This window comes from Pseudochaenichthys georgianus, chromosome 7 (assembly GCF_902827115.2).
Source record: "Pseudochaenichthys georgianus chromosome 7, fPseGeo1.2, whole genome shotgun sequence".
NCBI classification, from domain to species: Eukaryota; Metazoa; Chordata; class Actinopteri; order Perciformes; family Channichthyidae; genus Pseudochaenichthys; species Pseudochaenichthys georgianus.
Genome location: NC_047509.1, coordinates 28,962,346 through 28,989,622, shown reverse-complemented (window position 1 = coordinate 28,989,622; position 27,277 = coordinate 28,962,346). Strand labels below are relative to the sequence as shown.

At 44.6% G+C, this 27,277-nt stretch overlaps 1 protein-coding gene across 1 annotated transcript in view; it reads right to left on the bottom strand.

The window, feature by feature from the left end:
• nphp4 (nephronophthisis 4) overlaps positions 1 to 27,277 on the bottom strand; it is a 251,289-nt gene that overhangs the window by 50,411 nt on the left and 173,601 nt on the right. Inside the window, exons 14-17 of the mRNA XM_034087463.1 lie at positions 24,052 to 24,243; positions 12,757 to 12,944; positions 3,349 to 3,509; positions 2,278 to 2,461 (exon numbers count right to left, since the gene is read on the bottom strand). Of these exons, the coding sequence (XP_033943354.1) occupies positions 2,278 to 2,461; positions 3,349 to 3,509; positions 12,757 to 12,944; positions 24,052 to 24,243 (725 nt within the window). The remainder of the gene's footprint in view (positions 1 to 2,277; positions 2,462 to 3,348; positions 3,510 to 12,756; positions 12,945 to 24,051; positions 24,244 to 27,277) is intronic.

Sequence of the window (27,277 nt, the reverse complement as noted above, 5' to 3'; positions counted from 1 at the left end):
ATCTGTAAAGCACTGGAAAAGCGCTATAATAAATGTAAGGAATTATTATTATTATTAACTGTCAGCCTCTCTGAAGGACTGCTTTCCCTTCCTGTCACACTGCCATACTTATTTTCTCTCGCTCTCTGTGCCATTAACCATTTTTTCAAGCAACCTGCGACCTTCCTTCACCTCTCGAGCTGAAATCAAGGAGCTGTATCTGCAAACTGTCAGCACAGAAAATACAGCCTAGGCCAGTGTGCCGATAGAGTGGGGATTTAGGGATAGTAGAATTTCTGCAATCCAGAGAAGCCATGTAATCCTTCTATTGAACTTAAAAAACCACCAAAAAATTGGAGTTCTCACATGATGTCAGTGATATACTCCTCCTGTCCGCCTCTCATTTCTGCCACCCTGCCTCATCACACAACCTGTCCACGCTCTGCTACACCTGCCTGTCTATATGTATGCGCGTATGCATGAGTGCACGCTTTCCTGGCATGAGTGAGGGCTTTGATGCGCACTCATGCTCGTGTGTGTGTGTGTGTGTGTCCTTCCTATCAAATCTCTGTCAAAGTCTTCATAAAGCGGATCAATCTGCCGTGCCGTGTGTAACTTCTACATTTTTCAGAGATGGCTTTAATGACCGGCCTACCACCCACCAAATAAGAGTACGTATTTATTAAAGGTCGATGACAGGCGCAGGGGGAAGAAAGAGGAAGGTAGAAGGGAGGTGAGAGAGGAAAACAAATAGAGAGAGGAAGAGAAAGAAGGTTAAATGGATGAACAGGTGAAGACGTTATAAAGAGAGGAGTGTGCATGTGAGGAGCGACAGATGCAAGCAGAAACAAAAAAAAAGTGCTTGCGAGTCCTCCCTCCCAAAATTGATTCTGACTGTCGGCCAGGGCGCCTGATGGATATCTGAGCCTTGATTGGAATTTACATGCCAGACGCTCCCCCTCCCCCCATCCATCGCCTGCACATCCAGTAACCCAGCGTGCTCTCAACCTGCTTTGAGTGATAAGTGCTGGAATATTTAATCCCAATGACACTCTCCGAAAGCCCAGAGAATGATGCATTGTTTATGAGAGGAGGAGGTATCGTTTCAACAGTTGACTAATGGCAAAGGAAGATATCGTCAGATGACATCGCACCGCGGGGGCACACTAGGCCCAAATTGGATGAGTGTGAAGTAGTAGCAAAGGTGCTCAGTTGCTAGATGGAGTGGAACTATCACACCAAGATATTTGGCGCAGTGTTTGCTTTGCAAGCCTGCACACACCTCTGGAAAATGGGAACTTTCGTCAGCAGCAGAGGCAGCCCTGGGGATTCACTGTCATTTCCCAAGTCTACACATCAATAGAGTCAACATCAACATTACTTCATAATCTGAAGCTCCAAATGGGATATGTCCTGAATATAAAACACTATTACTATATATATTCCAGGCTTAGAAGTTTTGGGTGATATTGAACATTGATTTTATTTTGAATGATAGAATAAATACAATTTCCTTCATTTTTAAAGAATGAAACTACCAAAAAGACCCCATACCCTGTTCTGTGTCCCAATGGGAGCAGTACTGGGTTTAACTGCAGTTGGAAATCACATACTGACGGGATGATTACTATACTCAATCAGTATTTACTGCATACTGCCTACCTAATTAACTTTTACGTTTGATTACTGCTGATCACACTGAAGAGCACCCATTAAGGGCTAGGGTTACTCATGTTAATGTATCACATGACCAGCTAGCGACTGTGTCACATCACAGCAAACATCACGGCCATTTTTTTTTAAAGATGTTGTTTGGATAAGCTATATATATATATATAATTAATTTTTTTAATTATATCATAACTTAGTAGTTTTTTTTATAAATGCATGTCACATATTTAACATATGTAACATTAAGCTGTCTGTGGCTCTTTTTCCTGCTGTAACTACGCACATTTCCCCTTCGTGGGACTAATAAAGGTATTCTGATTCTGATATTTGGAATCCATATTTAGAGCTTGTGGCTGGTCTCAATGCAGCAAGACGCAATTCATTGTGGGATAGTATTTCCTTCACCATAGTATTTCTGGTGTACACACTGGAGTGGGAACACACTATATAGTAAAAGAACAATTGTTGTTTTTATAAACTTAATTTCAACCTTGAGTTGAGATCATTGTGTCCCCAGGAATGTGTATGTTTGGTCTGTCCATTTGTTGTTATCCTACCTTAATGTTGGGCATGGGCATGTCAGTATTTGGCAAAGAAGTATTTTAACAATTCAATGTTAGTACTTGCCTATGTTTCCTGTGCGTACGTGCAGCCGGCCCCTGATGATGGTCTGGACCGTCATGGGGCTGATGGTGGTCCGTTGGCCCGGATCAGCGCTGGTCAGCAGGATGTCCTCCACTACATAATCTGTGGTCAGCACCTCCACCTCCTGAAGGGCCTGCACTGCCGATCTGCCCTGACGCAACATGAACTGCAAATACAAAACAGAATGAGCGAAAAGTGCTTTTAACACAAATGTTATTATCAATCCTTGTGGGAAAGTGATTTAATGAAGATGAACTCGCAAATAAATTAGATCATATTAACAAAAAGGAACAGTTTGATTTATTGCTAAATGAACAAGGTCAAAAGGCCCTTCCCAGTTGTAAAATACTCCCTTCTTTTGTTCTCATTAAACGCTTTACAAATTTCACCAAGCTGCAAAACAAATCAATGTTACATCAAGGTTGGCAAGAGATTTTCTGTTCAATCAATAAAGAGCAGAGATTAAAAGACCAGAATTAAAAATCCCTTGAATGTGCGGTTGGTTTTTTCTTTAGAGGTTAAGATACAGTAGGAGGGAAATGTCTTTCAGTTATATCCTTGAACACAGAGCACACAGGGAGCAATACTAAACAGTGTTTGTTTACCGAAACGTGCCACATATTTCATAAAATAAGACCATTTGCAATCCTTCTGGTCCCAGTAGACATACATTCAAATCATTAAAACAACTATTTTGTAGTTGTAAATGTGTGTATTAGAGGCAACCTGGTTAATATACAGTTTACTGAAGCATTTCTGTATTTGACATTCTATTATCAGTTTTCTCCGCAACGCCTGGTTCACTCTATTAAATGTGTTAGAACAATCTGTAGACGCTGCATGAATCCATGACAGACGCACTGCGATACGATGAAGGTGTGTCACGAGCTGACAATGCATGTGTTAACAGGATGCTTTCTTTTCCTTCGATGCAAAACTCTAGGGAGTTTTGTCCTGAACACGTCAGTGGGATCGGAATTTGCTTGTAATGCTACAACAAATCATCTTTTTTTATCTATAGTTTCCAATCATAAGTCGACTTTGGTCATTTACCTTGAGCTCGATGGCGGTAGAACCTATGAGCAGCAGTGAGTCGCTGTCCCAGATGTCGATATGCATGGTGTGGAGGGCCAGGTAGCGCAGGAACCAGCGCTTCTCTCCTTGCCTTAGGAAACTTTCATCTACTTTGAACTGCACCTGCATGCCCGGGGAACCTGGAGAGGAGAGATGAGACTTCAGCATGGAGGGAACATTATTTACGCTGTTCATAAATGATGACAATATGACCAAAATATGTGTTGTTATGCTAGTTGATGGCTGTTTTCCCAATATGGAGTAACAAGCAACTACTCTACAGCTTTGTAGATAGGATTAAGACCAAGACATTGTCTTTCTTCGTAGCTACATTCACTATAAATAGTGACAGAAAAATGGATGAGGTAGGCACATAAGAAATGTGGTATAAGTCACTCACTATTGATGAGAATTGTTTAGAATGAAAAGCCCAATACTGTATGTAGAGCTAACAATATCAGCCTATTAACCATTGAGTTGATGGATAGGAACTTAACTGCCAACTATTTACATTAATAAATGTAACATTTTCTATGCCAACTTTCCACCTTCCAGCTGGTCAATTGTGGAGATTTGTTCTTTTGTCTCCTGCCATATTGAACTGAATAATATTTATGTTTTGGAGTGATAGAAAGACCAAAACAAGACGTCTTGATACAGTATGTCTTAAGAAAATGTTGCCTTTTTTGCAGACGATTTGGAGAGATAATAAGTAATTAACAGTTAACATCTTTTATTTTTGCAGCCCACCTTGGATGTCATTAGGGTTAAAAGGGCTTGGGTCTAGAAAGTGTACTGTCCTGTCATTAAGTTGTGACAACCTATAATATCTGAATCTTTATGGAAGGGCGACATAAAATCCCTCCTTTAAATTCGGACCCATTTGAGACTTTGATGGAATGGCAAATTGATAGTCGACACCACCAAAAGAGCTGTCTAAAATACTGAACCCAATAAATATGTAAAACCTGGAGAGTGACAACAACAAATCTAAGATCTGATCACTAATGTATCTTTTTGTATTCATCCAGATGGCTTTGAATTCGGAGGGAGAGCCCTATTATCTGTAAGCAGCTGTCAAAATGTGGACAGATCTGATCCGGTGCAGGAGCCATGTACTGGGACTCATTGGGTCTGATGATCGCTCTGCATGGGAGTACAATAACCAGGGAGCATGAGGCCATTTCACAAAATCTGAAGCACCCTAGGGTTCCCATAATTCATGAAAATGGTGCCTAACACTGCCAAGAAACCTCAGGAGTGATTTTCTGAACAGCGGGATAAAGTCATGACTTTAATCAGCACATCCACAATGGACCCTTAAGAGGAACACATTCTGGCCTCCATCGCTCTAAAGCAAAGGGACTTTTTTTTTTAAAGAGAAACACATACAGTTTGAATCTGCTCTCGAGACAATAAGCGGCTATACATTTCATTTTTGTAGCGTTACACATTTGCTATCATGTCCAATCCTGCAAGGTCGCCATTTCTTTTTGATTAAATCCGATTGGACCAAAGCCATATTTTTTTTGGAGTGCAAAACGAGCGCCCAGTGATTCTTTGATGACAGCTCTGCGATGCATCCGTCTCATCCTCAAACTCAGAGCACTTCAAATGAAACTGACCCAATCAGTGATCCACCTCAGCTGGTGAGGGGGTACAATCAGTCAGCTGCTGCCCCAAAAACCAACCTGCAGCACTGTGGTATTGTTACAGATCGTGCGTGTGTGAAAGGTGTGAGTGTGGATCTGTGCGCCGATTCTCCCCAACATATCATACCTCCAAGTCCGTATCAAAGCAACTCCCCCCACCCCGCTGTCTTTATTCCCATAAGTTGAACGTGCGGAGAAGCAGCTGGCTGGATAGAAGTGGAGTAATGAGGACCTTTGGTGACAGCCCTGCTGTGTTAAAGAGACCAGCAAGCCCCTCCAACTCTCTCTTCACACATCAACGGGTAGGAAACTTTTATTTTTTCATACACACTCTCGCAGGATTTCTTTCAGGCATGCATGCAGTCAGACAGCCTGGTATGATTTAGTTTCTCAGTTTTGTTAAAGCAAAATGCCAATGCATGTAGCAAATTCCACGTTCAAACAATGTAAAGATCCATCATTTGCTATTGGTCCAAATGATTCCCTGATTTGAAAATAACTCTCCCTACAAGGTACATGTAGAAGCTGTTATGGAACTTTTCACCATATCCAATGTACTTTAGTGGCAGAGGAAGTTTGCACGCTTTGCTTCACATTGCTCTAAATTCTTATATAGTCTATTTAATTGATCTCATACAAGACCAAAGGTCACTTACTAGTGTGGGAGACTGGTTGTGGTCTGGTACTTATTGCTCCTGTTAGATGCAGATGAAAGCCCTGTAAAGCTTGTTATGGGACCTAGGATTATTATAGATCATATTTCTTTTTAATTATATGGATACTGACATATTATATTATTATATGGATGTTTTTCAATAACATGCTAGGAGAGTAAATATTTGTATTTATTCTACCAATTAAATTCAATATTAATACAGAATATTTATGAAATAGACAATCGAAAACAAAATAAGTAGAAGAATATTTATTTTGATGTCATATAATGGCCTAAGTTGTGTCTATTTCTGGTTTTAAAGGGCGCATGCATGTCATTTTCTAGTAACTTGGAAGACTGTTCAAGCTGATTATTGTTTGCATTTAGCCACTTACTGTTGTAATTATATCAATATGCCAGATCATTATTTATCAAGACTTCTTTGTATAAACATGGTGGTAAAGCACTAATAGTCAACCCTACAATAATGTTGTTATGTATATTGCTATATAACCCACACTCGATCAGATAGGCTGTTGTGTGTGTCATGTTATCAAGGTATACATGTAAGCCTCTGAAACTGCTTTGATACAATGATGAGACACCAATACTGTACAGTTTAAGGGGGGAACAAATGGTATGAGAGGGTTGCAGCTCATCAAAGTGAGTCGAGGTAGGTTACAGTGAAGGTTTTACAGTGAAATCCACCCACGCTTAACCAGTTTTTGTGATCAAATGAAATAAAATAATAATACAAACAAACTGACAAAGGGAACCATTGTTTTATCTATGGGGATAACTAAACAGATGGAGACAAAAAAGAAACCAAGACCAGAGTAGTCTTGATATTTCTTCAGAACTCCTTTAAACCTAACCGACACCCTTTTCCTTCTAACCACTCCCTCCACTTGGACCATTAATTCTCCCAGCATGCTGTAGGCTTGTGTGCAGTGGACGGGTGGTGATGGGAGCATGGAGGGAGAGAATATGTGCTGTGTGTTTGTGCTCACAAGCGAGGAAGAGCTGACAGAAATGGCCTAAGGGTTGTTCAGGGTTGTGTGCGTGTGAAGCTAGGTCTGCAGACAAGGAGCTCAGCACAACACCCCCCCCCCCCCCCCCACCCTCCAACCTGGTGTGTACACAGCAGGACAGGCAGGCTGAAAATCCTGCCGGTGATCAACAACTCTCAACAACGGTGTGAGGGCTGCGTGCGGAGAAAACAGGGAGGATGAACAGAGTGGTCAGCTACATGTAGAGGCTGATGCGAACCGTGTATCACGCTACACCTAGAGCACAATACATCTTTGGAAAGCTGCCCTTTTGTGGATAAAATAAAATAAGTGCTATGTTTCTCATTGCATATCAGGGATATGATGCACAGATTTTAGTCAACAGCAACAAAAATATGTAAAGGCCATGTGGTTTGACAAAAACAATATGTTGCCAAGTGTAGAAATGTTTAATGGGGTTTGTAGCACATTTTTAGACTCAAACTATGTATTTTGTTATCTTAACTTGTTATTAGCAAGGGGATATATACAAATATTCAGATAGTTTGGCAATGGCTGTCCCTTTCACTGCTGAAATGATAACAAGTTGCAGATTTTACCAGCAAAATATCGTTAAACTTCACATAAAACAAGAATCCTGAACAACTATCATTACAATCAATCCCTGAGCTGTGATTGTTCGATTGCATTTAAAAGAAAACAGCACAATCAAAACAGAGGCTGATTATGTTTTCTGCTGGATCAACTGAGGTGACATTATATGCAACTCTTTACAAGCACCACCAGGATAGTGGCTGAAATATTTTAAACAAATAAAATGACATTTTCTGTCTATGTTTTCTTGCGAGAGGTTAAGTCATCAACAAAATGTACTCTAACAAAGTATGGCAGATTATAGCTTTAAACATGTGGTAAATGTTGTGTATTGAAAATGAGACAAAAACACTACATATATTAAGTGAAAGATCACGGTTACGGCCCCTACACACGGCGGCGTGCGTTGCCGCTTCAACGCTTCTGCCCATTCACTTTGAATGGGGTGACGTCACGCCTCGCCGAACTGCATTGTGGGAGCAAAGCGTAGCTTTTCTCGCGGTGCTCGCTGCAAAAGAGCAATGTTCTACTTTTGACGCTTCGACGGAGGCGTCAGCCAATCGAATCATATGCCAGTACAAGCTCTAGCCAATCAAACCGCGTTCTTGTGTGTCTGGGGCGGGAAATTCATGTGATTGGTTGTTGGTCGAGTTTCAGCCCCCCCCCGCCGGCAAGCGACAACGCACGCCGCCGTGTGTAGGGGCCGTTAGGCTTTAAATAAGCAAATAATTAACAAGAACACAAAAGACTTATATCTGAAATGTATTTGTCATACAACAAACACAGCAAACACAGCAAAACATCTCTAGCTTGCTATAGCTAACCTCTGTCTAGCTGGAACTGTTTCTGTGGCAAAAACTGGCCTTGTGTTCAATTCTTCTCAACACATTCACAATACCAACTGGAAAGTTAAGAAGGTGAATGCATGTGGGTGGACCCTGGTGCATATGCAGGATTATTCCCATCCCTGGAAAAGTATAACAGAGGTCAGATATTAACCTGCTGTTACCATTGGCTACTCAGAACATCCAGTGTGTCCCACGGTTGCCTTTAAAATAAAATGATCTCTTGTTGTGGCTTCAAAATGCCTGCAAAGGGAACAAATTGCATATTCCTCTCCTCTCTAATGTATTATTTTAATTGTTACTTCCTACAGTTTAACCATTGTAATTGCCTGCACATAATTGTTAAAATTGTACACCTATTGCCTTAGCGAAATCGGAAGCAGAACACTTAAATCGCTGTGTGAGCCAAGTTATATGAGTTACACAGCAGGATGCCAAACTGTTTCCATTCCTTTCTCAGTCTTTGGGTTTGTAGTGCCATACTGGGAAAGAGAAAGTTAGGGAGTAAAGAGGCTAATTGTCTTCTGGTGTTTGTTTAATACAATGATTTTGAAAAACTTGTACATGGTTTGGCAAGAAATATAGACATTTGAAATGCCAGTGATTTTCTGCACCTTTCCCCCTTGAATAGTTGCAGTTGAGAAATACAAATTAAATCGTATACCCTTTTACTTCGTGAAGGCATGGAAAGTTTTCACTTCACTGTATGTACAGTATAGGGAACTCTGTTCTTGTCTGAGATATTCCTCTTTGGCAGCCATATTGTGAATCAAAACAACCTGATCAAGTGTAGCTGTGAATCTAACTTGAGGGCTGTATAAAGAGATATTTTGTGGGGCGAATGGGTGAATGAAAGATGACATGAAAGGGCTGTCCACCCACCGCCTAAATAGGGGTTCAGGCATTCAATAGGTTTCTGGGGAACTTCCACCCAGCAGGACACAGAATCACAGCTGACACACTGCAGTAGCTTTGAAGCTCAGACATATTCCATATTCTCTCTCAACCTCTGTCTTCCTCACACACACACACACACACACACACACACACACACACACACACACACACACACACACACACACACACACACACACACACACACACACACACACACACACACACACACACACACACACACACACACACACACACACACACACACACCACACACACACACACACACACACACACACACACACACACACACACACACACACACACACACACACACACACACACACACACACACACACACACACTACGCTCCCACTGAATGACGAGATAGCAGTGGATCATTGATCTCATACAGTGATTGGATCATTCATATCTTGATAGATCACTTAAACCGCTGCTCAATCTTTAACATTAGCATTCATTTGTCCAATTAGGGAGTACAGGATTACAAAAGACCATAACAACGTTATTGGAAAAGGGGGGAATTCAATTCCCTCCCTTAATCAGTAGGAGATTTTTCACTGTGCTAAAACTGCTATTGTAATTTTTTACAATGGTGCTGTACATTAAGCAGAAGTAATCATGAATTCTCTGCTCTGTTGGTTCAATTGAATTGGAAAGAACATTCAGTGACTGTGGAGTGGCATATAGAGCCTAGAGCCAAGCTTGCAGCGCTATGAGCATGTTCTTTGGCAAAGCCACACTTGAGTTAAATGCTAATGCTAAGGTGACAAAGCGAACATGATCATCAGCAGGTATAATGTTTACAATGTTCGCTATCTTAGTAAGTCTTTTGCAAAGTGGCAGTAATCACCACTACAGCTGAGTCTGTTGGTAATGTCAATGATTATGAAGACACAGACATTTAGCTGATGGTGCTAAAGGAAAAGGATCAGGATGATATTTTTCCTGAGGGAAAATAGGATATACGACGTACAAAAATGTTGAGACATTTACACTCAAAAACAATAAATGTCAATGTCATGGTTCATTATTGTGGTATTAAAATAGTGAAATAACCAATCAAATATTCATTAGCCACGTTATAGCTGGTCAGACAGGAAAATGACTCAAAGAATAATCTTAAAAGACTATTAAAGCAATCAAGGAATCCCACAGCAATATTTCCACACTTATTTTAGCTAAACTTTTGATACCAGAGGAAATCATTACCCGGGTAAACACAAAGAGAAACTGTCAAAGTATAGTTCTTAATTCTTTAAAAAGAGACTGAAACTTCAATGGTTTCAATAGCTCACAGATATGAGTAAACGTGTGGAAAGGGTTAGAATACATAAAAGGATCTTTGTGAATGTAGGAAGGATTTGTGAAGGAAACGTAGACTTAGAGTTGCAGAGACAGACAGAGAAGTGTGTCTGTGGTAGGAGACTATGGGTAGGCGTTTGGGGTGTTGAAAATAATCGTTTCTACGATGCATTGCGATGCGGACGATTCGGTATCGATGCAGTGACGGAAGATAATCGGTTATAGCGTAGTAACGTTGCTTCCTGATTTTCCGGCCGCGGCTTTACTATAACGTTTTTTTTTCTGTCACTTTAATATCAAATCGGTCGGTGACGCAGAGATCAGCGAACAGACATGACAGCGGCACAGCAACACCAAACACGGAGCAGTCTGCTTTATCCACCAACACAAGAACACCAGTCCAGAACCAGCAGCAGAAGGACCCGCTCTGAATCACTCCGTGTCGCTGCGGCTCAGAGACACAGGGATTTATGTTTTTGAAAAATAATCGCGTTACAATCATGTCAGGTTTTTGGTGGATCTAATTAAGTCTTGGATTGCAGAGTATGAATGTCCTCTAGCAATTTTCAGACGATATATACGTGTGTAAAGTTTGTGAAGGCAGGAGGAAAAAAGCTTCCGCGATCACTGCCTCCTCTCCGTTCCTCCAAACCCCGCCCCCTCCCTGCAAATAATGAGTGACAGGCTGATAGTGACCCGATAGCAACTTTATTATTCACTTAATCACTGAGATATAATGAAGCTAACTTAGTCTCATACATTCATGGGATTTATGCAACAGTAAGACAGAGAATGTAAGTGTGCACCCACATGCAGTATTGTAGTTGTTATATGCTGTTGTAAATACTCCTGTTGTCTGCTGTGTTCAGACTCAAGTCCGGTGTGTGATGCCACATTCAGGACCTTCAGTGTCCTTTTTTTAAGAGAAGACTGTTGCTACAGTAGAAGCTGCAGCTAGACTGCAGAAGCATTATTTTTTTTGTTTTTGAGGATGGAACAAGTTCACACACAGATATAGGGAGGCTAGACCTATACAATTCATTTATTTTGGTTTATAAATTAATGTCAAGACATTTATGTTATTGATTTCTGAAGCACTTTCTAAATAATAAAAAGAGAGTTCATATGTATTTACTGCATGTATGCATTGATGAAAAATAAGCCATTTGCAGTAATATAGAAAATTGAGGATGCAACGCATTGGTATGAATCGTGATGCATCGTGATGCATCGGGATATCGAATTGAATCGAATCGTTGACAGGATAATCGAATCGAATCGTGAGACCAGTGAAGATGCACAGCCCTAGTAGGCGTAGGAACTAGGGTGGGGGGGTGTATTGTTTGTGTGCTCAATATCACCCTCTGTTGAAAGCTGTAATATCTCTTCCATTTCATTAGTTGCTACATGAACAGAGGTGACATCAATCAGGGCTGGTTCTGCTAATTGAAGTGCTTCAGCATCAGAAACCATCATGGAGCATTATGGAAACAGCCTGCAGTATGTAGGCATTGATTGTTACTTATTTTTATGTAGTTGTATACTTAACTAATCTAATTTTCCAAACATTTTTGTAATTCTTATTAAAGTAACATTCTTTTTATTTGGTAAACTTTTTTACATCATATCTCCATTGTGTTTGTGTCACCATTGTTATGGCAGAAGCTGTCATAAACTGACTTTTCATCCAGTTTTAACCCCATTTTTACAATACACTACGTAGGTATTGTAGGGCGCCTCCCTAGGGAGGTGTTCCAGGCACGTCCAGCTGGGAAGAGACCAAGGGGTAGACCTAGGACCATGGTGGAAGGATTATATCTCTTCGCTGGCCTGGGAGTGCCAGTCAGAGCTGGTTGATGTCGCCAGGGAAAAGAAAGTTTGGGGCTCTCTGCTGGAACTGCTACCCCCGCGACCCGACCACGGATAAGCGGGAGAAGATGGATGGATGGATGGACTACGTAGGTCTCAGTCTATCAATATTAGGTCTCAGTCTATCAATATTAAACAGATGAAAGATTTAGTCATAGGACACTATTATCTACTGGTATCAGGCTGAACAAATGTTAGCAGCAGCCATGTTGTGATGGCGAAAGTAGAAGACTTTTACAGATAATTTATCTCCCAGTAAAAACCTTCTTAACAATGAACACTGAATACATCTGAACTGAGAGGCTGAGGGAAATAGTGGTAAAGATTTTCCCACCACCACACTTCCTCACGACTTGTTTGGACTGACCAACCCGTAGCGGCAGGAATTACATATGTTCGAGTTGCAGTTTGGACTTATGTACCAGGAACGTTTTGTAAATTATATATGTTACTGGGGACATGAATACGGGCCAATTAAAGGCATAGGACTGACTGAACATGGGCAGCATTGTTATTTATTGTTTGCAGCTCTGGATCCTTACCGGAGTTGACAGTGCCGTCTTTGCTGATGGAGGCCAGGACGCAGGGAAGTGGAACGCTGGCTTTCTGTTGCACATTGTCGCTGATGAGCAGTTTCAGCTGCTGTGATGTGACTGGTGGAAAGCGATAGAACTGGAAGGTGAAGTAGATGTTGTCAGGCCAATCAGGACCAACACCCGCCGTCGGTATTCTGGCAAAACACAGAGGGTGATGATTATTCCACAAAAAGAGCAATATTTAAAGTAACACCGCAATACTGATTGTAAATAAATGCACACGTGATTGCTTTACAACCCTGGAAGTCACCAAATTAACACTAACTGTGATATTTGTATTACAAACTCGATGTGGGGAGTAGAATAGTGGGCATATATGAAAATTAAATGGTTGAAAATGGCCTTAAAAACCTGCAAAAGTCAATCACATTTCAGCTAATGATTTATCTGAGATAATTCCAGGAAACAAAAAAATTGAAATATGCATGTCATGCACATTCCGCCTCAGCCAATTATTCAGCTTTACAGCTTCTTAAAAGTAAAAACCCAATAATAAAAATGAGGATGAGAACTCAAGGTACTAAATCATACTTAAAAGTGGCCATAAATCGGAGAGCTGATTAAGAAGATACAAACTTAGCACTGCACCTTTGATTCATTAGGAGTAAATAACTTGGCTGTGTTAGGTTTCCCGAGAAGTGACTGGAGATGAGAACCCGCTATGCAAGCACTACAACTGAGACTGTGGTGAAGTGTCAAAAAGGCTTTATTTTGTCCACGACACTGACAAGGAGTTGACGAAGCACACATAGAGGGAAGACGTGGAGCTGGGCTGCTCAGGAGGGGAGGCTGGATGTGGCAGGCAGAGCGGCTGGAGTATGTGGATCAGGAACAGGAAAAACAAGCAGGATTAGGAAATGATCTCCCTTCACTAGGAGCATCAAAAAGTCACTAGGAAAAAACACTAGTAGGCCTGGACGATAGTTTACCACTGAAGAATAAACGAAGAACTGGCGAAGTCTGAAGATGGGAACCAGGGTTTTAAGCAGGCGCAGGTGAGTAGTGGCAATCAGTGAGATGAGCAGCAGCTGAGGAGGTGAGTTGGCGGGAATCGGAATGTAGGTAGCCACGCCCAGCCAGGGAGACAGACACATAGACAAACAGACAAAACAAACACAGAAAGGGGAAAAAGAAGGAGGAAGTACTGCAGATCCTCACAGGCTGCTTCTTAAAACGTAAGGCAGCTTGAAAACGTAGTTATTAGATCTGAAGAAGTAATTAAATCTTGTCTATGTCAAAAAAGGTTTATGACTGTAGTTGTAATATGTAAATACAAAGGGAGTACTTGTTTAAAGTTTGTTCTATTTCGTATATGGCTTCGCCCTCTAAGGCTATCGCTATTGGGTTATTCCTCTGCGCCCCCGCACAGCACTGAAACACTTGTAGTCCACGCCCACTCGCTAGGTGGGCCCCACCCTCGGGCCTCCTTCCAGTATAAATAGGAAGGTGGCCCGGCAATCTGCTCCCTCTTTTCTTCAGCAACCAGCAGTACTGAAGCACGAGAAAGAATCATGAGCAGCAATGATCGTATCCGCATGTGTCCTTCGTGCAATACAGGATATATCATGAGCTATGATTTGCACCCGATATGCGCATCCTGCCTGGGGCCAGAGCACGCGGACGCGGCTCTCAGCCAGCAGATCGCATGTTCTCAGTGTGTTCGTCTCCCATCATCCGACAGGAAGCAAAGGGCGGACGCTCTAGCTGCTGCGGGTGAGGAGGACGACTGGCCCATCCAGAACAGGGACAACAACCTGTTTCTGGAGGCGAGTGGGGGGCAGGAGTTGGACGACTCCTACCCCGTCTCCCTCCATGGCTCGCCATGCGGCTCTCCCCTTCCCCCTCTTCCCCGGACGGGGGAGACGGGGTCGGAGCGAGAGTCAGAGGTGGCGGCCGAGTACGTGGTCCCCTTCTCCGTGTCCACGGCGCTACCGGCGTTGGGATGCATTATGCTGGAGCTGCCGGAGATAATCGGCAAAGCAGCAGCATGCAGAGGCCTCCCCGTTCCCCGAGGACGGGAGAGGGTGGCTCTGGATGACATGGCCGGAGTATTTTCCCGGGTTCAGACGGGCAGGAGTGACCCGATCTGGCCACGCTTCCCCGCCATTAGGCGTTACCAGGAAGGGGCAGCGGCGAACCCGAGGACCTTAAGGGCTCCGATGGCCACCTTTGTTCCCTTCACTAAGGTGGAGGGGTTCACGGACGAGGTTTTTCCAACCACACCCGCTCTGGAACCGTTTTTCGGGGTTTGGCAGGCCAACTTGGTCGCCGGACGGCGCCCTATGTTGGCCACCCCCAAAGACCAGTATGTCGCCCGGCAGGCTGACCGGGCGCACCAGTGTGCGTTCCAGGCGTCGGCAGCAGCGAATAACATCGCGTTGCTGACCAACTCGGTGGTGACGTTGGTCGAACGGTCCACCACCGTAGCTCCAGAGGAGGCAGAGGAGATCGCTAAGGCGGCCAGCACGGCACTCACGCTGTGCGCAGCCGTGGCAGTCTCCCAGGCTAGAATCACGGCCTGGATGACTCAGATCCAGCGCCACCTTTGGTTGCAGCAGGCAGCGGTTACAGAGCCAGCCAGGAAGGTTCTGCTGGACGCTCCGATCAGCTCGGACGGGCTGTTCGGACCCCAGTTCCTGGCCATGGTCGAGTCCATGAAGGCGGCATCGGAGCAAGCGGAGGACATCCGCCAGCACGTCAGCTGGCTCCAGCCAGCGGTGAAGCCGCAACGGCTCCAGCGGCAGCAGCAGCAGCCAACCCAGCCACAGCGGCAGACGGACAGACACGCACAGCAGCAACAGCCGAGGCGTCAGACTCGTCCGTCAGCGGCGGCGGGGGCACCGTCCCACGCCTCCAGGGCACCGTCCCGCGCCTCCGGCCCCCCACCAGAGAGGGGGGGTAAGAAGGGAGTGAGGTACTCCCGTTCAGCGTCTGCTCCACGAGAGCCGCCGAAGAAACAAAGCCGGCCTTGACAGTTTGGGGGGGGGAGTGTGAAAGAAATAAAAAAAGATTATTTCCCAACATGTTGTCTGATTCATCAGTTACAAATGTATTTCACATATCCTCCACCCTGGGTGAACCAGCTGCCTATGACCTATCGGTTAATAGCCAGCAGAGTTCGTTACAAAAGCCTGCACTATTTAATCTATCGATTAATAAGCGGCAGAGCACAGTAACTACACCAGCTGCCTCCAATCTGTTGATTAGTAGGCAGCAGGAGTCGCTGCAGAGGCCTGATGGTTATGACTTTTCGGTTATTAAACCACAGACCTTGCGGCATTCCTCTGTCCGAGATATGCCACCTACACACGGTCACAATAAGCCCATGAGCGCCGTGGTAACGCCTCATGTGGATATCACTGCACACACCCCCATCCATCCTCTGAGCGTGTACGCGCGTCATGATGAGAAGCGGAGTGAAATGCAGCGTGTGGAGGTTTCCTCACAGCCCTTTCGCTCTAGGCCCACCTTGGGTTGCCTCACGGGCAGCGGCGGCGAGGGCTTTGGCGTGGCTCGTCGTTATGACAACCACAACACATCTCGAGCATGTGCGCCCGCTCTCAGAGTGTTTCTCGGAGTGGCAGCGCGTGTGTCTGATGGACAGATGGATGAGCAGGCTGATCAGCAGAGGGTACACCCTGCAGTTCGCCTCCCCCCCCCACAGTTCAACGGGATACAGGTGACACGCCTGTCATCAGTGTCTTGCGCTCCAAGCAGAGATACGGGAACTCCTGTTGAAAGAGGCTATTTCCAGGGTTCCCCAGGAGGAAGAAAATCAGGGGTATTACTTCCGCTATTTTCTTATCCCGAAAAAGACGGGGGGAATGAGACCCGGCAATAATGAAGAGGCCTTTTCACATGCTGACGGTCATGTGAAACGGCCCTATAGACCTAAAGGATGCATACTTCCATGTACCCATCATCCCGCAACACAGGAAATTCCTGCGGTTTTCATTCCAGGGAATATCGTACCAGTACAACCGTCTGCCGTTCGGTTATTCCCTGGCTCCTCGCACTTTTTCAAAGTGTGTAGAGACGGCGCTACGGCCGCTACACAGAGGAGGGATGAGAGTACTATTTTACCTGGACGACCTGCTGCTGCTGGCTCGCTCCAGGGAGGAAGCAGCTTTACAGACGGTACAACTCATATCGCATCTGTCAAAGCTGGGTTTCATAATGAACTGGAAAAAGAGCTGTCCTCTTCCCTCCCAGAGTATTATTTACCTGGGGGTGGAATTGAATTCAGCCCGCATGAGAGCACGACTCTCACGGCAGAGAGTGGAGAAGCTGACAGCTCTCCTTCAACGTGTCACACCCCGCAGCGTGGTGACGTCACTCTCCGTGATGCGGCTGCTCGGCATGATGGCAGCAGGTCACGGGGTGATTCCCCTGGGTCTCCTGCACATGAGGAGACTGCAGAGGTGGTTCATCAGCCTGCGCATCGACCCCGTACGACAGAAGAGGCGCATGGTGGTCATCCCTCTGTCCGTGGGTTCAGACTTAATCTACTGGAAAAGTCCCCACGTCCTGTCAGAGGATGTGGCCCTGGGCAGAGTTACGTCACACACCTTGGTGTTCACAGACGCATCTCTCTCAGGGTGGGGAGGAATGTGCATGACGCAGGCAGTGGGAGGACAGTGGCCGGCTCACATGTCTTTCCACATAAATGTGCTGGAATTAATCTCCGTACGGAGAGTAATTCAACATTTTGCCCCGTTGCTGCGGAATCAGCATGTGTTGATTCGCACAGACAACAGAGCCGCAGCGGCCTACATCAATCGCCAGGGAGGTGTACGCTCAGCGCAGCTCCTGAACACAGCCAGGCGGCTGTTGATCTGGGCGCGCGCACACGTGCTCTCCATCAGAGCACTGTATGTGCCCGGAGAGCTGAACAAAGGGGCAGACCTCATGTCCCAAGGAGGTCCTCGCCAGGGGGACTGGAGCCTCCATCCCGAGCTGATCGCCCAGGTTTGGAGCCGGTTCGGGAGGGCGGAGGTGGATCTGTTCGCCGCACCCGGGAACACGCAATGCGCGCTCTGGTTCTCCCTGTCAGCGCGGGACCACCCCCCTCTGGGGGTGGACGCATTCGCACATCGACCATGGCCCAGGGGACGGCTGTACGCCTTCCCACCAGTCCCGCTGATTCCTCGGCTCCTGGACCGAGTACAGGAGGAGCGGCTGTCAGTGATCCTAATTGCCCCGGAAAGCACAGGAGCTTCCTGGTTTCCATGCCTACAGCGTACGCTGTCAGGCAGGCCATGGGAGATCCCGTGGCGGGGGGACGCTCTCTCACAGGTGGAGGGAGCGATCTACAGTCACCCAGTGATAGGCCAGCCCTTATGGGCATGGCCCCTGAGCGGGAACACTGAGAGAGGTGGGGTCTCTCTCAAGATGTTGTACGCACCATTCAGGGAGCCAGGGCCGCGTCTACCAGAGTGTCCTACACAGCCAAGTGGGCAGCGTTACAGCGTTGGTGTGTAGAAAGAAGCCTGGACCCCATCACGTGCCCCCTGCCTCACGTCCTGTCATTCCTCCAGCTGTTGTTGGACAGGAATGTGGCGTTCAGCACAATCAAGGTATATGCGGCTGCCATATCATCTTGTCACGTGGGTTTCGGAGCAGGGACGTTGTTCAGTCACCCATTGACGAAACGGTTTCTGCAAGGGGTACGAAGACTCAGACCGGTGTCACGCGCACTGGTGCCTCAGTGGGATTTGGCTTTGGTGTTACGAGCACTAAGCAAAGCCCCATTTGAACCTTTAGAGCAGGTTCCCCTCAACATGTTATCAGCCAAAGTAGTACTGCTTTTGGCTCTAACATCGGCGAAAAGGGTGAGTGATTTATCGGCTCTCTCTGTGGCCCCGTCATGCCTCCGGATCCAAGGGGATGGCAGTTCGGCTGTGTTATGCCCTAACCCAGCCTTTATGCCAAAGGTCATCACAAGCTCTTTTAGGTCAAGAGTGATCACCCTGGACGGGTTTTTTCCGCCTCCTCATAAAACGGAGGAAGAAGCCACATCTCATCTCCTCTGTCCGGTGCGCGCACTGGCCTGCTATGTGGCGCGCATGGCGCCGTTTTCAGCGCCTGTTTGGGCATTATAGAGAGCGCTCGATCGGGAAACCTCTGTCTGCACAACGGCTGTCACACTGGCTGTGTGAGGCGGTGGTGCAGGCATATGTCTCCTCGGGGGTGGATCCCCCGGAGAATATCAAAGCGCACTCCACCAGAGGAATTTCCGCCTCCACGGCGTTGCACGGAGGAATGTCAGTGGAAGATATTTGCACGGCTGCATCTTGGTCTTCCCCCTGTTAATTTATTCAATGTTATTTGAGGGATGTCTCCCTTTCCTCTCTGACACACCCTGTACTGGGTGTCCTGTCGGAGTGAGTGACGTCAGGGATCCAGCAGTGCGCCTCTCTCCTGCCTCTCGGCACACAGAGAGCGGCCCTTTTTTTCCCCTCGTATGAGAGGGATGTTCCCTTTACTCTGACACACTTCGTACGGAGTGCCTGATCAGAGTGAGTGACGTCAGGGATCCAGCTGAGCGCTCTCCTACCTGTCTGACACGCAGAGAGCAGCTGTTCCCCCTCTATGATCGCAGGATAAGGTGGGACCTTCGTCTCTACGTTCTCACAGCGGCCGGTATGTATTGTTCCCAGCCTTCACTCCGTCGGGAAGATAGGCATGTTTTGCTATGTTCCAGGGACGGTAATGCGCCATTACGCATGGCACAACAGGCAGGGGGTGTTATTGAGCAGGTGTGTCTGTGCTTCTAGTGCCGGGCAGGACCCAGTGGGGCGCAGACTACATCATGCTTCGCCCTTAACCCAATAGCGATAGCCTTAGAGGGCGAAGCCATATACGAAATAGACCTGGGGTTACCTACTGTAACCCAGCTTCTATGAGTAATGGCGCAGCCCTCTAAGCGCTGGGCCCCACTGGCTCTACGAAAAGCTGAAGAAAAGTTATATTGTATGGGAGCAGATTGCCGGGCCACCTTCCTATTTATACTGGAAGGAGGTAGGTGGGGCCCACCTAGCGGGTGGGCGTGGACTACAAGTGTTTCAGTGCTGCGCGGGGGCGCAGAGGGATAACCCAATAGCGATAGCCTTAGAGGGCTGCGCCATTACTCATAGAAGCTGGGTTACAGTAGGTAACCCCAGTATTACAGAATGTATTTGGAGAAGGGAAAGTCTCTGTGACTATGAGAACCTCCTGGTGTTGTGTGTACCTCTTTACAAAAACACCCCCCTCCGAGTGTGATTTCACAACAACGTACACAGATCTAAACACGGACTTCAAACTGTGAATGGCCCATAAAATGTTTTGCTGCTATAGGCTTAGTTTGTCGGGGGACACCTTACTTCTTCCTTCTTTCTGTCTGTACCTGTGTACTCTCATGTTCCGAATAACCCAGCTTCCCCCAAATGTCTTTTTGGTGTCTATCTACGCCGGGATCCGGAGTCGTGGCTGATCCTGTTGCTGCGGTCCTCGTGGATTCATCTTCTTATTATAGACACATGCATTTCCAAACATTTGGTCTATGTTGTAAATGTATTATCTTTTCAATTTACACACGGCATCTATTGCACGTCTGTCCGTCCTGGGAGAGGGATCCCTCCTCTGTTGCTCTCCCTGAGGTTTCTCTCATGTTCCCCCATTACCTGGGGGGTTTCTCTGGAAGTTTTTCCTTGTACGATGTGAGGGTCTAAGGACAAAGGGTGTCGTATTGTCATACTGATATTCTGTACAAACTGAAGTCCACTGAGACAAATGTAACATTTGTGATATTGGGCTATATATCAATAAACATTGATTGATTGACATTGATTGATTGAAAATGTCCCAGTGAGCCTGCAAGGACTCGATTTAGCAGCGAGCATAATAAATAATGAGCGAACATTCAGGGGAAGCTTCTTCTGTTTCCGTCAAATTAACAGATTAGCAATCCGTCATCGGGTATTCAATAATGAGGAGGGAAAAAAATATTTCAAAACGAGCAGAGAGTTCTAGGAGGCCCCCCCCCGCGTCGACGGACAGGACGTAAAAGCCTCAGGTTTCAAAGAAGAATCTAATAAGAGCGGTGTGTGACCTCCTAGTCAATCACTCGCTCTGATACTCCACCGTTAAAGATTCCACATGCTCCGCCTTCACAGAGAAGCAGGCATTAATATTCATTCCGTAAACAGACAATATTGATAATTATGGCGCCCGGGTGAGAGCTAGAAAATTACACTGCCTGGTATCCACAGACTCTTAAATCCCTGCGCGCCATACCTGTTTGTCATAATTATGAGGTAACCCTCAGCCCACGCTACAGTGAGCCACAGAGATTCACAAAGTATGTTCATTTATGGGCTTTCAGAAAAAAAACAAAAAAAACTGGAGAATTAAATTAGCTTTGGTATTTTCACACATTAAAGTAAAAATCCATACTTTCTGATATTAAAATATCTGCTTTTTTCACGGTCTCCCACGGATAATATGGTAGTGTTTCAGCTTAACCAGGGGCTTTAAGTGTTTGCTGTTGCAATCTTACAACACGACTGGGTTGTTATACCACACTTCCTTCTAACTCGCCTGCAGAAAGGAAGTGATTTAATTGCCAGCCGGTTGGGAATAGAGAGGATAGTGATGATGCTCTGGGGAAAAATGAAAGGTATCAGAAACATTTCTGACCTCGCTGCTCAATATCAGGGAGGGGAAGGTTCTTGTAAAAAAGTCAGTCTGACTTATTTTTATCAATCTCACCGTGTGCACACACCAGAATAATCCTCTCATTGGCCTCTCATTATCAAGTTATTTTTTAACACTTTGGTGCATCTGATTTATTGCGAAATAAAAATAGATAACTCTTAAAAATGCCTTAATCACCTATTATTTATTTTATTAGACATTAAACACACCCCGTTACACTGTTATTACACCCATATTAATCCCATGGTACACTGTTATTAGACCCATATTACACAAATGTAACACTGTAGCTACACTGTTTTACATTTTGCACAGGGACACAGCCTGTCAAATGACTGTATCCCCCAGTATACTCTTCTTATTCTAAAGGACACAGAGGCAAACAAAAGAGTCCTTTGAAGACTTTACCTTTGGTTCTGGGCACTTGTGGGGGGCATTTTTCAATAATTTATAATGTTTTGAAAACTAAAAAGCTCATGTAAAAAACGGACATCCAATTGGAAGATAAATAACGTAAAGTCCCAATCATTTTCTAAAGCCTATTGGTCCGTACCAACAATACCAATGTTTGTTTTTGCTTCTTAGCCATGAGGTGCCTCTTTTACTGCCGCTTTTTCTGCCTCCATAGCTTAATTCCTCCTCTATGTTCAGCTTAAAAATAGAGGGTAGATGTCATAGCACAGCATCAAAGCCCACATCGTACACACCAATCAGACAGAAAAATTGTCACAGAGTAGCTGACATGTGTTGCTCTAGGGACCTTTGCTAACCTTCCAACAAAAAGTGGCTTGAAAAGTGATCTTTATCTGAGAAAAAACATTAAAAACTTTGATGAAAACTACAGATTTTGCCCAAAAAGGTGAAGAGTGTGCGGCTTGGTTATATGCTTGGATGGAATAATGAGGAATATTTACTCGTCTCTCACATTTGGAGTACACAGGTGAACCTACATTAAGCTAACATCTTCTACCATCACAAAGGAAGACCCAAATATTTGTAAAACAATCCTTATAGAGTGCCACAGTGACGCGTCCTGAAACCCGGAAGTAAACTCCTTCCGGTTCCTTCGACATAAAGCAATTCAATTTCTCCATAGGATTTTGGAAAATAGCTCGAAATAAGGTCTGTGGTTGACACACATTTAAGAGACAGATCACGTTTTGTTCAGCCGGATAATATCCACATGTCTACCTTACTTTTATAATGTTCTAATCATAAATCAATCGATCACAAATCTATCGATTAGAAAGGGTTTTAGGACGCGTCAGTGTGGCACTCAATTGAAAGCAACAATGTCTATCAACACCTAGGAGAGAGAACAGCTGCACATGTAAAGTGTTGAAGTTGGTACGCAGGAAGTCATGGCAGCATGTTGGCGATGAACAAGACAGATGTGTGTTGGATTTATCAAACTGCTGATGCTGCTGATGACAGGATAGAAGGACACAAGCAGTGGTGTGTTTTGTACCCATCCTTCAGCGCCCCCCACCCCCCTCTCTAGGGCTCTAGGTTTTTTTTTGGGATGAGACGTTGACAGATGTGCGATTCAGCCCTTGCTTGTGTGTTTTTCTTCAGACTGCGAGTGTGCGTCGGTGTCTGAGTATGTACCTGACGTGTGTAGCGGATGCCTGGCAGGACTTTATGCCGGCACGGTTTAAGTGTATTGAAGATTTGGCTGCAGTTCGATGCAGAAAAAAGAGAGAAATCTCAAGGCAGCCTGAGCACAATAATGCATTAAGTGTGTATATTTTCCTATACAAGGTAAAATGGCCGGTGGCCTCAGTCTACAATATGTTAGTTGAGTGTTTCAAACAGTGATTGAGGTAGTTTTTGAATGCACTTCTTAGGTAAAAGTATCCATGCAGCAATATCAAAATATTCCATTATAATCAAAAGTAGTGAATTAAGAATCCTACTTGTATAAAAGTGCATATTTCGGTCCCTCTGTCTGATATATTTTCATGTATGACATCCTTACTGTAGGTCATATTTTTCCGACTTTTCCCACCAACTCATGATTTTTCATAAGATATGAAAGTTTTTTTACATAAAACCATGTGAGATGCTTTGAGGGAAACATCTACATTTGGTTGCACGTTTAATGACGCATAGAGATCTGAAATGTAACTCCAATTACAATGATTTGTATTAGCGTCCCAAGCCAAAAAGGTGTCACTGGTTTTGTGTTTTAAATTCTTACCTTAAAATTCTGTCAAATAAATGTGTAAAAAGCACAATACATCCCTAAAAGGTATCGAGAAGTGGAACTCAAAGTAACATAAAATGGAAAAACCCCAAAAGTACCTGTAGTTTAAGTAGATTAGATTCATACAAAATAAAGTTACTGTCAACCAATCAAATCAATGACTGCCACATCTCATTATAATAAATAAAAAAATCATTGTATTAACAGAAATATCTCAGGAGCATAAAATCATAAACCAATCTGCACTGATCTCTATGACAAAAGGACAGACATTGTGCAGTACATCAGCTGCTGTTATCATTGGTAACACTGATGTGACCCCGCACCACAGGCCTCACCTGGTAAACGCCAGAAACTGGAACACCAGCAGGTTGCCTTGTAGAGGGTCAATCTCTTCCCGCCTGAGGTCAAAGGTCACAGGCTCTGTGGGGTCCAGGACTTCAGCCACCTGCCCATCAGAGTCAACGATGTTGGGGAAGCCAGCTGAGTAGAGGTGGGCCAGTGCGCTCCTGGAGCTGGCTGAGCAGGAGCTAAAGGAGAAAGTTGTTAAATTAGAGGACAGTTCGAGAGTCATGAGCACACATCGATCATTCGCCAAGCAGAAAATACTTAATCGAGCGTGAATGCTGATGCTTTACGAGGGTCTGGATCAGGGTTTCCGCTAGGATTTTTTCTCGACGGTCAAATGTCCGGGCAGATTTTATTTTACCGGACAAATTTGAAACTTACCGGTCATATTTCAATAATAATAATAATAGTTGTGTAGCAGAGTTTCCGTTAACAGGTAATTACCGGACTATGAGCAGATATGCTGATGTTTAAAACTCAGTTCACGGGGCTCATTTTGATATTGCTTCAGTTTATAATCGTAACAGATCGAAAAAAAATCAGATTAATTTTTCAATAAATGATTCCACAAACAACAAACAACATAATTATTACATTCAAACAAACTACTTGTAGTAGATAACGTACATTATTCAGAAGTTTACATCAACTTTGAATAATAACACGGGAGAAACGGATCCTCTCTTTTCCCCTCTCCCTCCCTCTCTCTCCTGACAGCAGTCAGTTTCTTAAGCAGCTCCTGCAGCGCGCTAAACAGAGGGCGGGGCTTCAGGTGATTCTGCAGAGCTGCGTGTCTCGGTCAGACTTAGCAGCTGATCTGATCTCTCTCTCGCGTCCGGTTATACTTCACTCGCGTTTATGTCCATATCGATCAGATCCAGCTCTCCTGATCGGCCTTTATAGAGAGCACCGATCAAACTATTAAGAGTGAATATCGGCCGATAATGACCGGCGGCCGATCGATCGGAGCCTCCCTAATTATTACCAGACATTTTGACCGTCAGGTTTTGAATTTACCGGTTTTTTATAAATTTTACCAGCTAAAAACCGGTAATTACCGGCTAACGGAAACCCTGGTCTGGATGTAATGCGTTTAACCCGAGATACAGCAGCCTCATTTGGGCGATTTGCGGTTGTAAATTAGGCTTACAATTAGTTTGGGATCCAAGCGGAATACAGTGCTGCTTTATCATTTCAGACCCAGTTTTGTTTCGGTTTCTTTGGGATTCCTTACCTATTGGGACTTGATTTCAATATTTGACAGCAGGAGGATGTCAGTAATATCCGTCAAGCAGCAGAAGAAGAACGAGAACGCTTACAGGGGAGAGGGAACGGATGCCAAATCGCCCGCTCTGGATTTTCCCAACATAATTGGCAGTTATCTGTAATCATAGTGGCCACCTGTTTTTCCGCAACCATGGTAACATTCATAACTTATGCTCTCGACACTGACACCAAACGCTCTGGGTATGATTAACACAGTGCACAGATGTCTGGCTAAAGTGCAAGCACAGGCAAAATGAACGATAACATGTGGGTTATTATAAAAGTAACAAAGCCTCCATTAAACTAATTAAGGCAACAACAGTGAAGAAGACAGTCGATTGGGCTTTCTCCACAGTGGCTGTGTCAATTTCACGCCTTCAAAGTTAGATCTTAATTTAGCCCGGGTGGATTAATATTCAAGACGTAATTTTTATTTCAAAGGGGACTCAATCAGATATGCATGGCAAACTTCAATTAAACTTCTTTAGATTCATTGTTCTTCTCAAAAGAAGTGGGTCAGCCCGTACCGAACACAGTCAAAAAGATGTTCTGGCTCACAGTGAAGAGGCAGAGATGTTTCGGTCTAATGAACTGAACAGCGTGGTATCTGGATCCAAATTCTCGGATTGGGAAAGTGTTTTCGATGCCCGCTGCTTATTGACAGACTTTCTTTGCTAATGCAAGGTCTTGTTTCGGAGTAACCGTGCCCATTATTTGCAGGGTTTCTCATTGGTGGTCAGCTTTACCGCTGCCATTAAGATATCTTCTCCAAAACTTTTATTATTAGCTGCTGTGTAAACTCAGAGCTCACAGCAATGTATTCTGTAGCAAACTTAATCAAAGTCAAAACCTCAGCCTTACAGCTGGATTTAATCATGTACACAAAAAAAACAATGCTGAGACCATTACCCAAAGTGGAATGTAAAGGCTGACAAAACGATTTCTTCAAATTGGCTCTGAGCTGGATTCTACGGCTTTCTGACAACATCGCTGTACCCCACGGCGAACACATGCTGCCAATTAGAGAGCCGATCGATATCCCTCTGTAGATAGTGAGGCAGTGAACTTTTGTGGTAATGAAGGACTGTACACAGAGATACCGCGGCCAGATAAAACAGAGGCATGTTTGAAGTGGCTCCTTTATTCAATAATGTCTCCTGAAACCTGGGTAACACTTTCTGTCAATCTCCGGTGCTGCAATGGAGACGTTAGCCACCCTAGAAACTCCTCATCAGAGAGATTACGATTAAGAAGACATATTCTTCTCATTTTCAGGTTCATATTTGTATGTGCTTTAATGTTTAAAAAGTGCTTTGTTTTTTCTCATACTGCCTGTGCTGCCACCTCTTTTCACTCTGTCTGAAACCAGAGCCCAGTCTGCTGTGATTAGTTAACTGGTCGGCTCTGTTGTGATTGGTCAACCGCTTGGAGATGTCCCGCCCCTTAGCCTATAATTGTGTTGTGGGTTGTTGGATAGAAACTTTGCAGACCATTTACATGCATTAAAACGTATATTACACATTACACAACAATACACTACAAGAAAGGGGAAAAAAGCTCAATAGGGCCTCTTTAAAAGAATGTGAGCTATTATTAATCTCGGAAAGCCAGATGGCCAAATCATACCAGCTTCATATATCTGGAATACACTAGAGTGCAACCGATTCAATCCCAATCAAATCGATTTTAAAGGCCACGCATCATAAGCGTCAATCATTTAACTGGCCATCGCTTAGTGTTTTACGAATAACAGCTGGCCTCTTTATTGCAACTCATATTACACAGCTGATGCCAACACCAACATACATTAAGCGGTATTTATGTCACTTTTTATTCAGGATAAGGGATAGCCCTGGTTTTCGGTGTGCAGAATGGTATCTGAATGGATTAAATTCAGTTTTTGCAAATAACTAACCTGTCTTCACATGTCTCACTAAAAAATCTATTAGA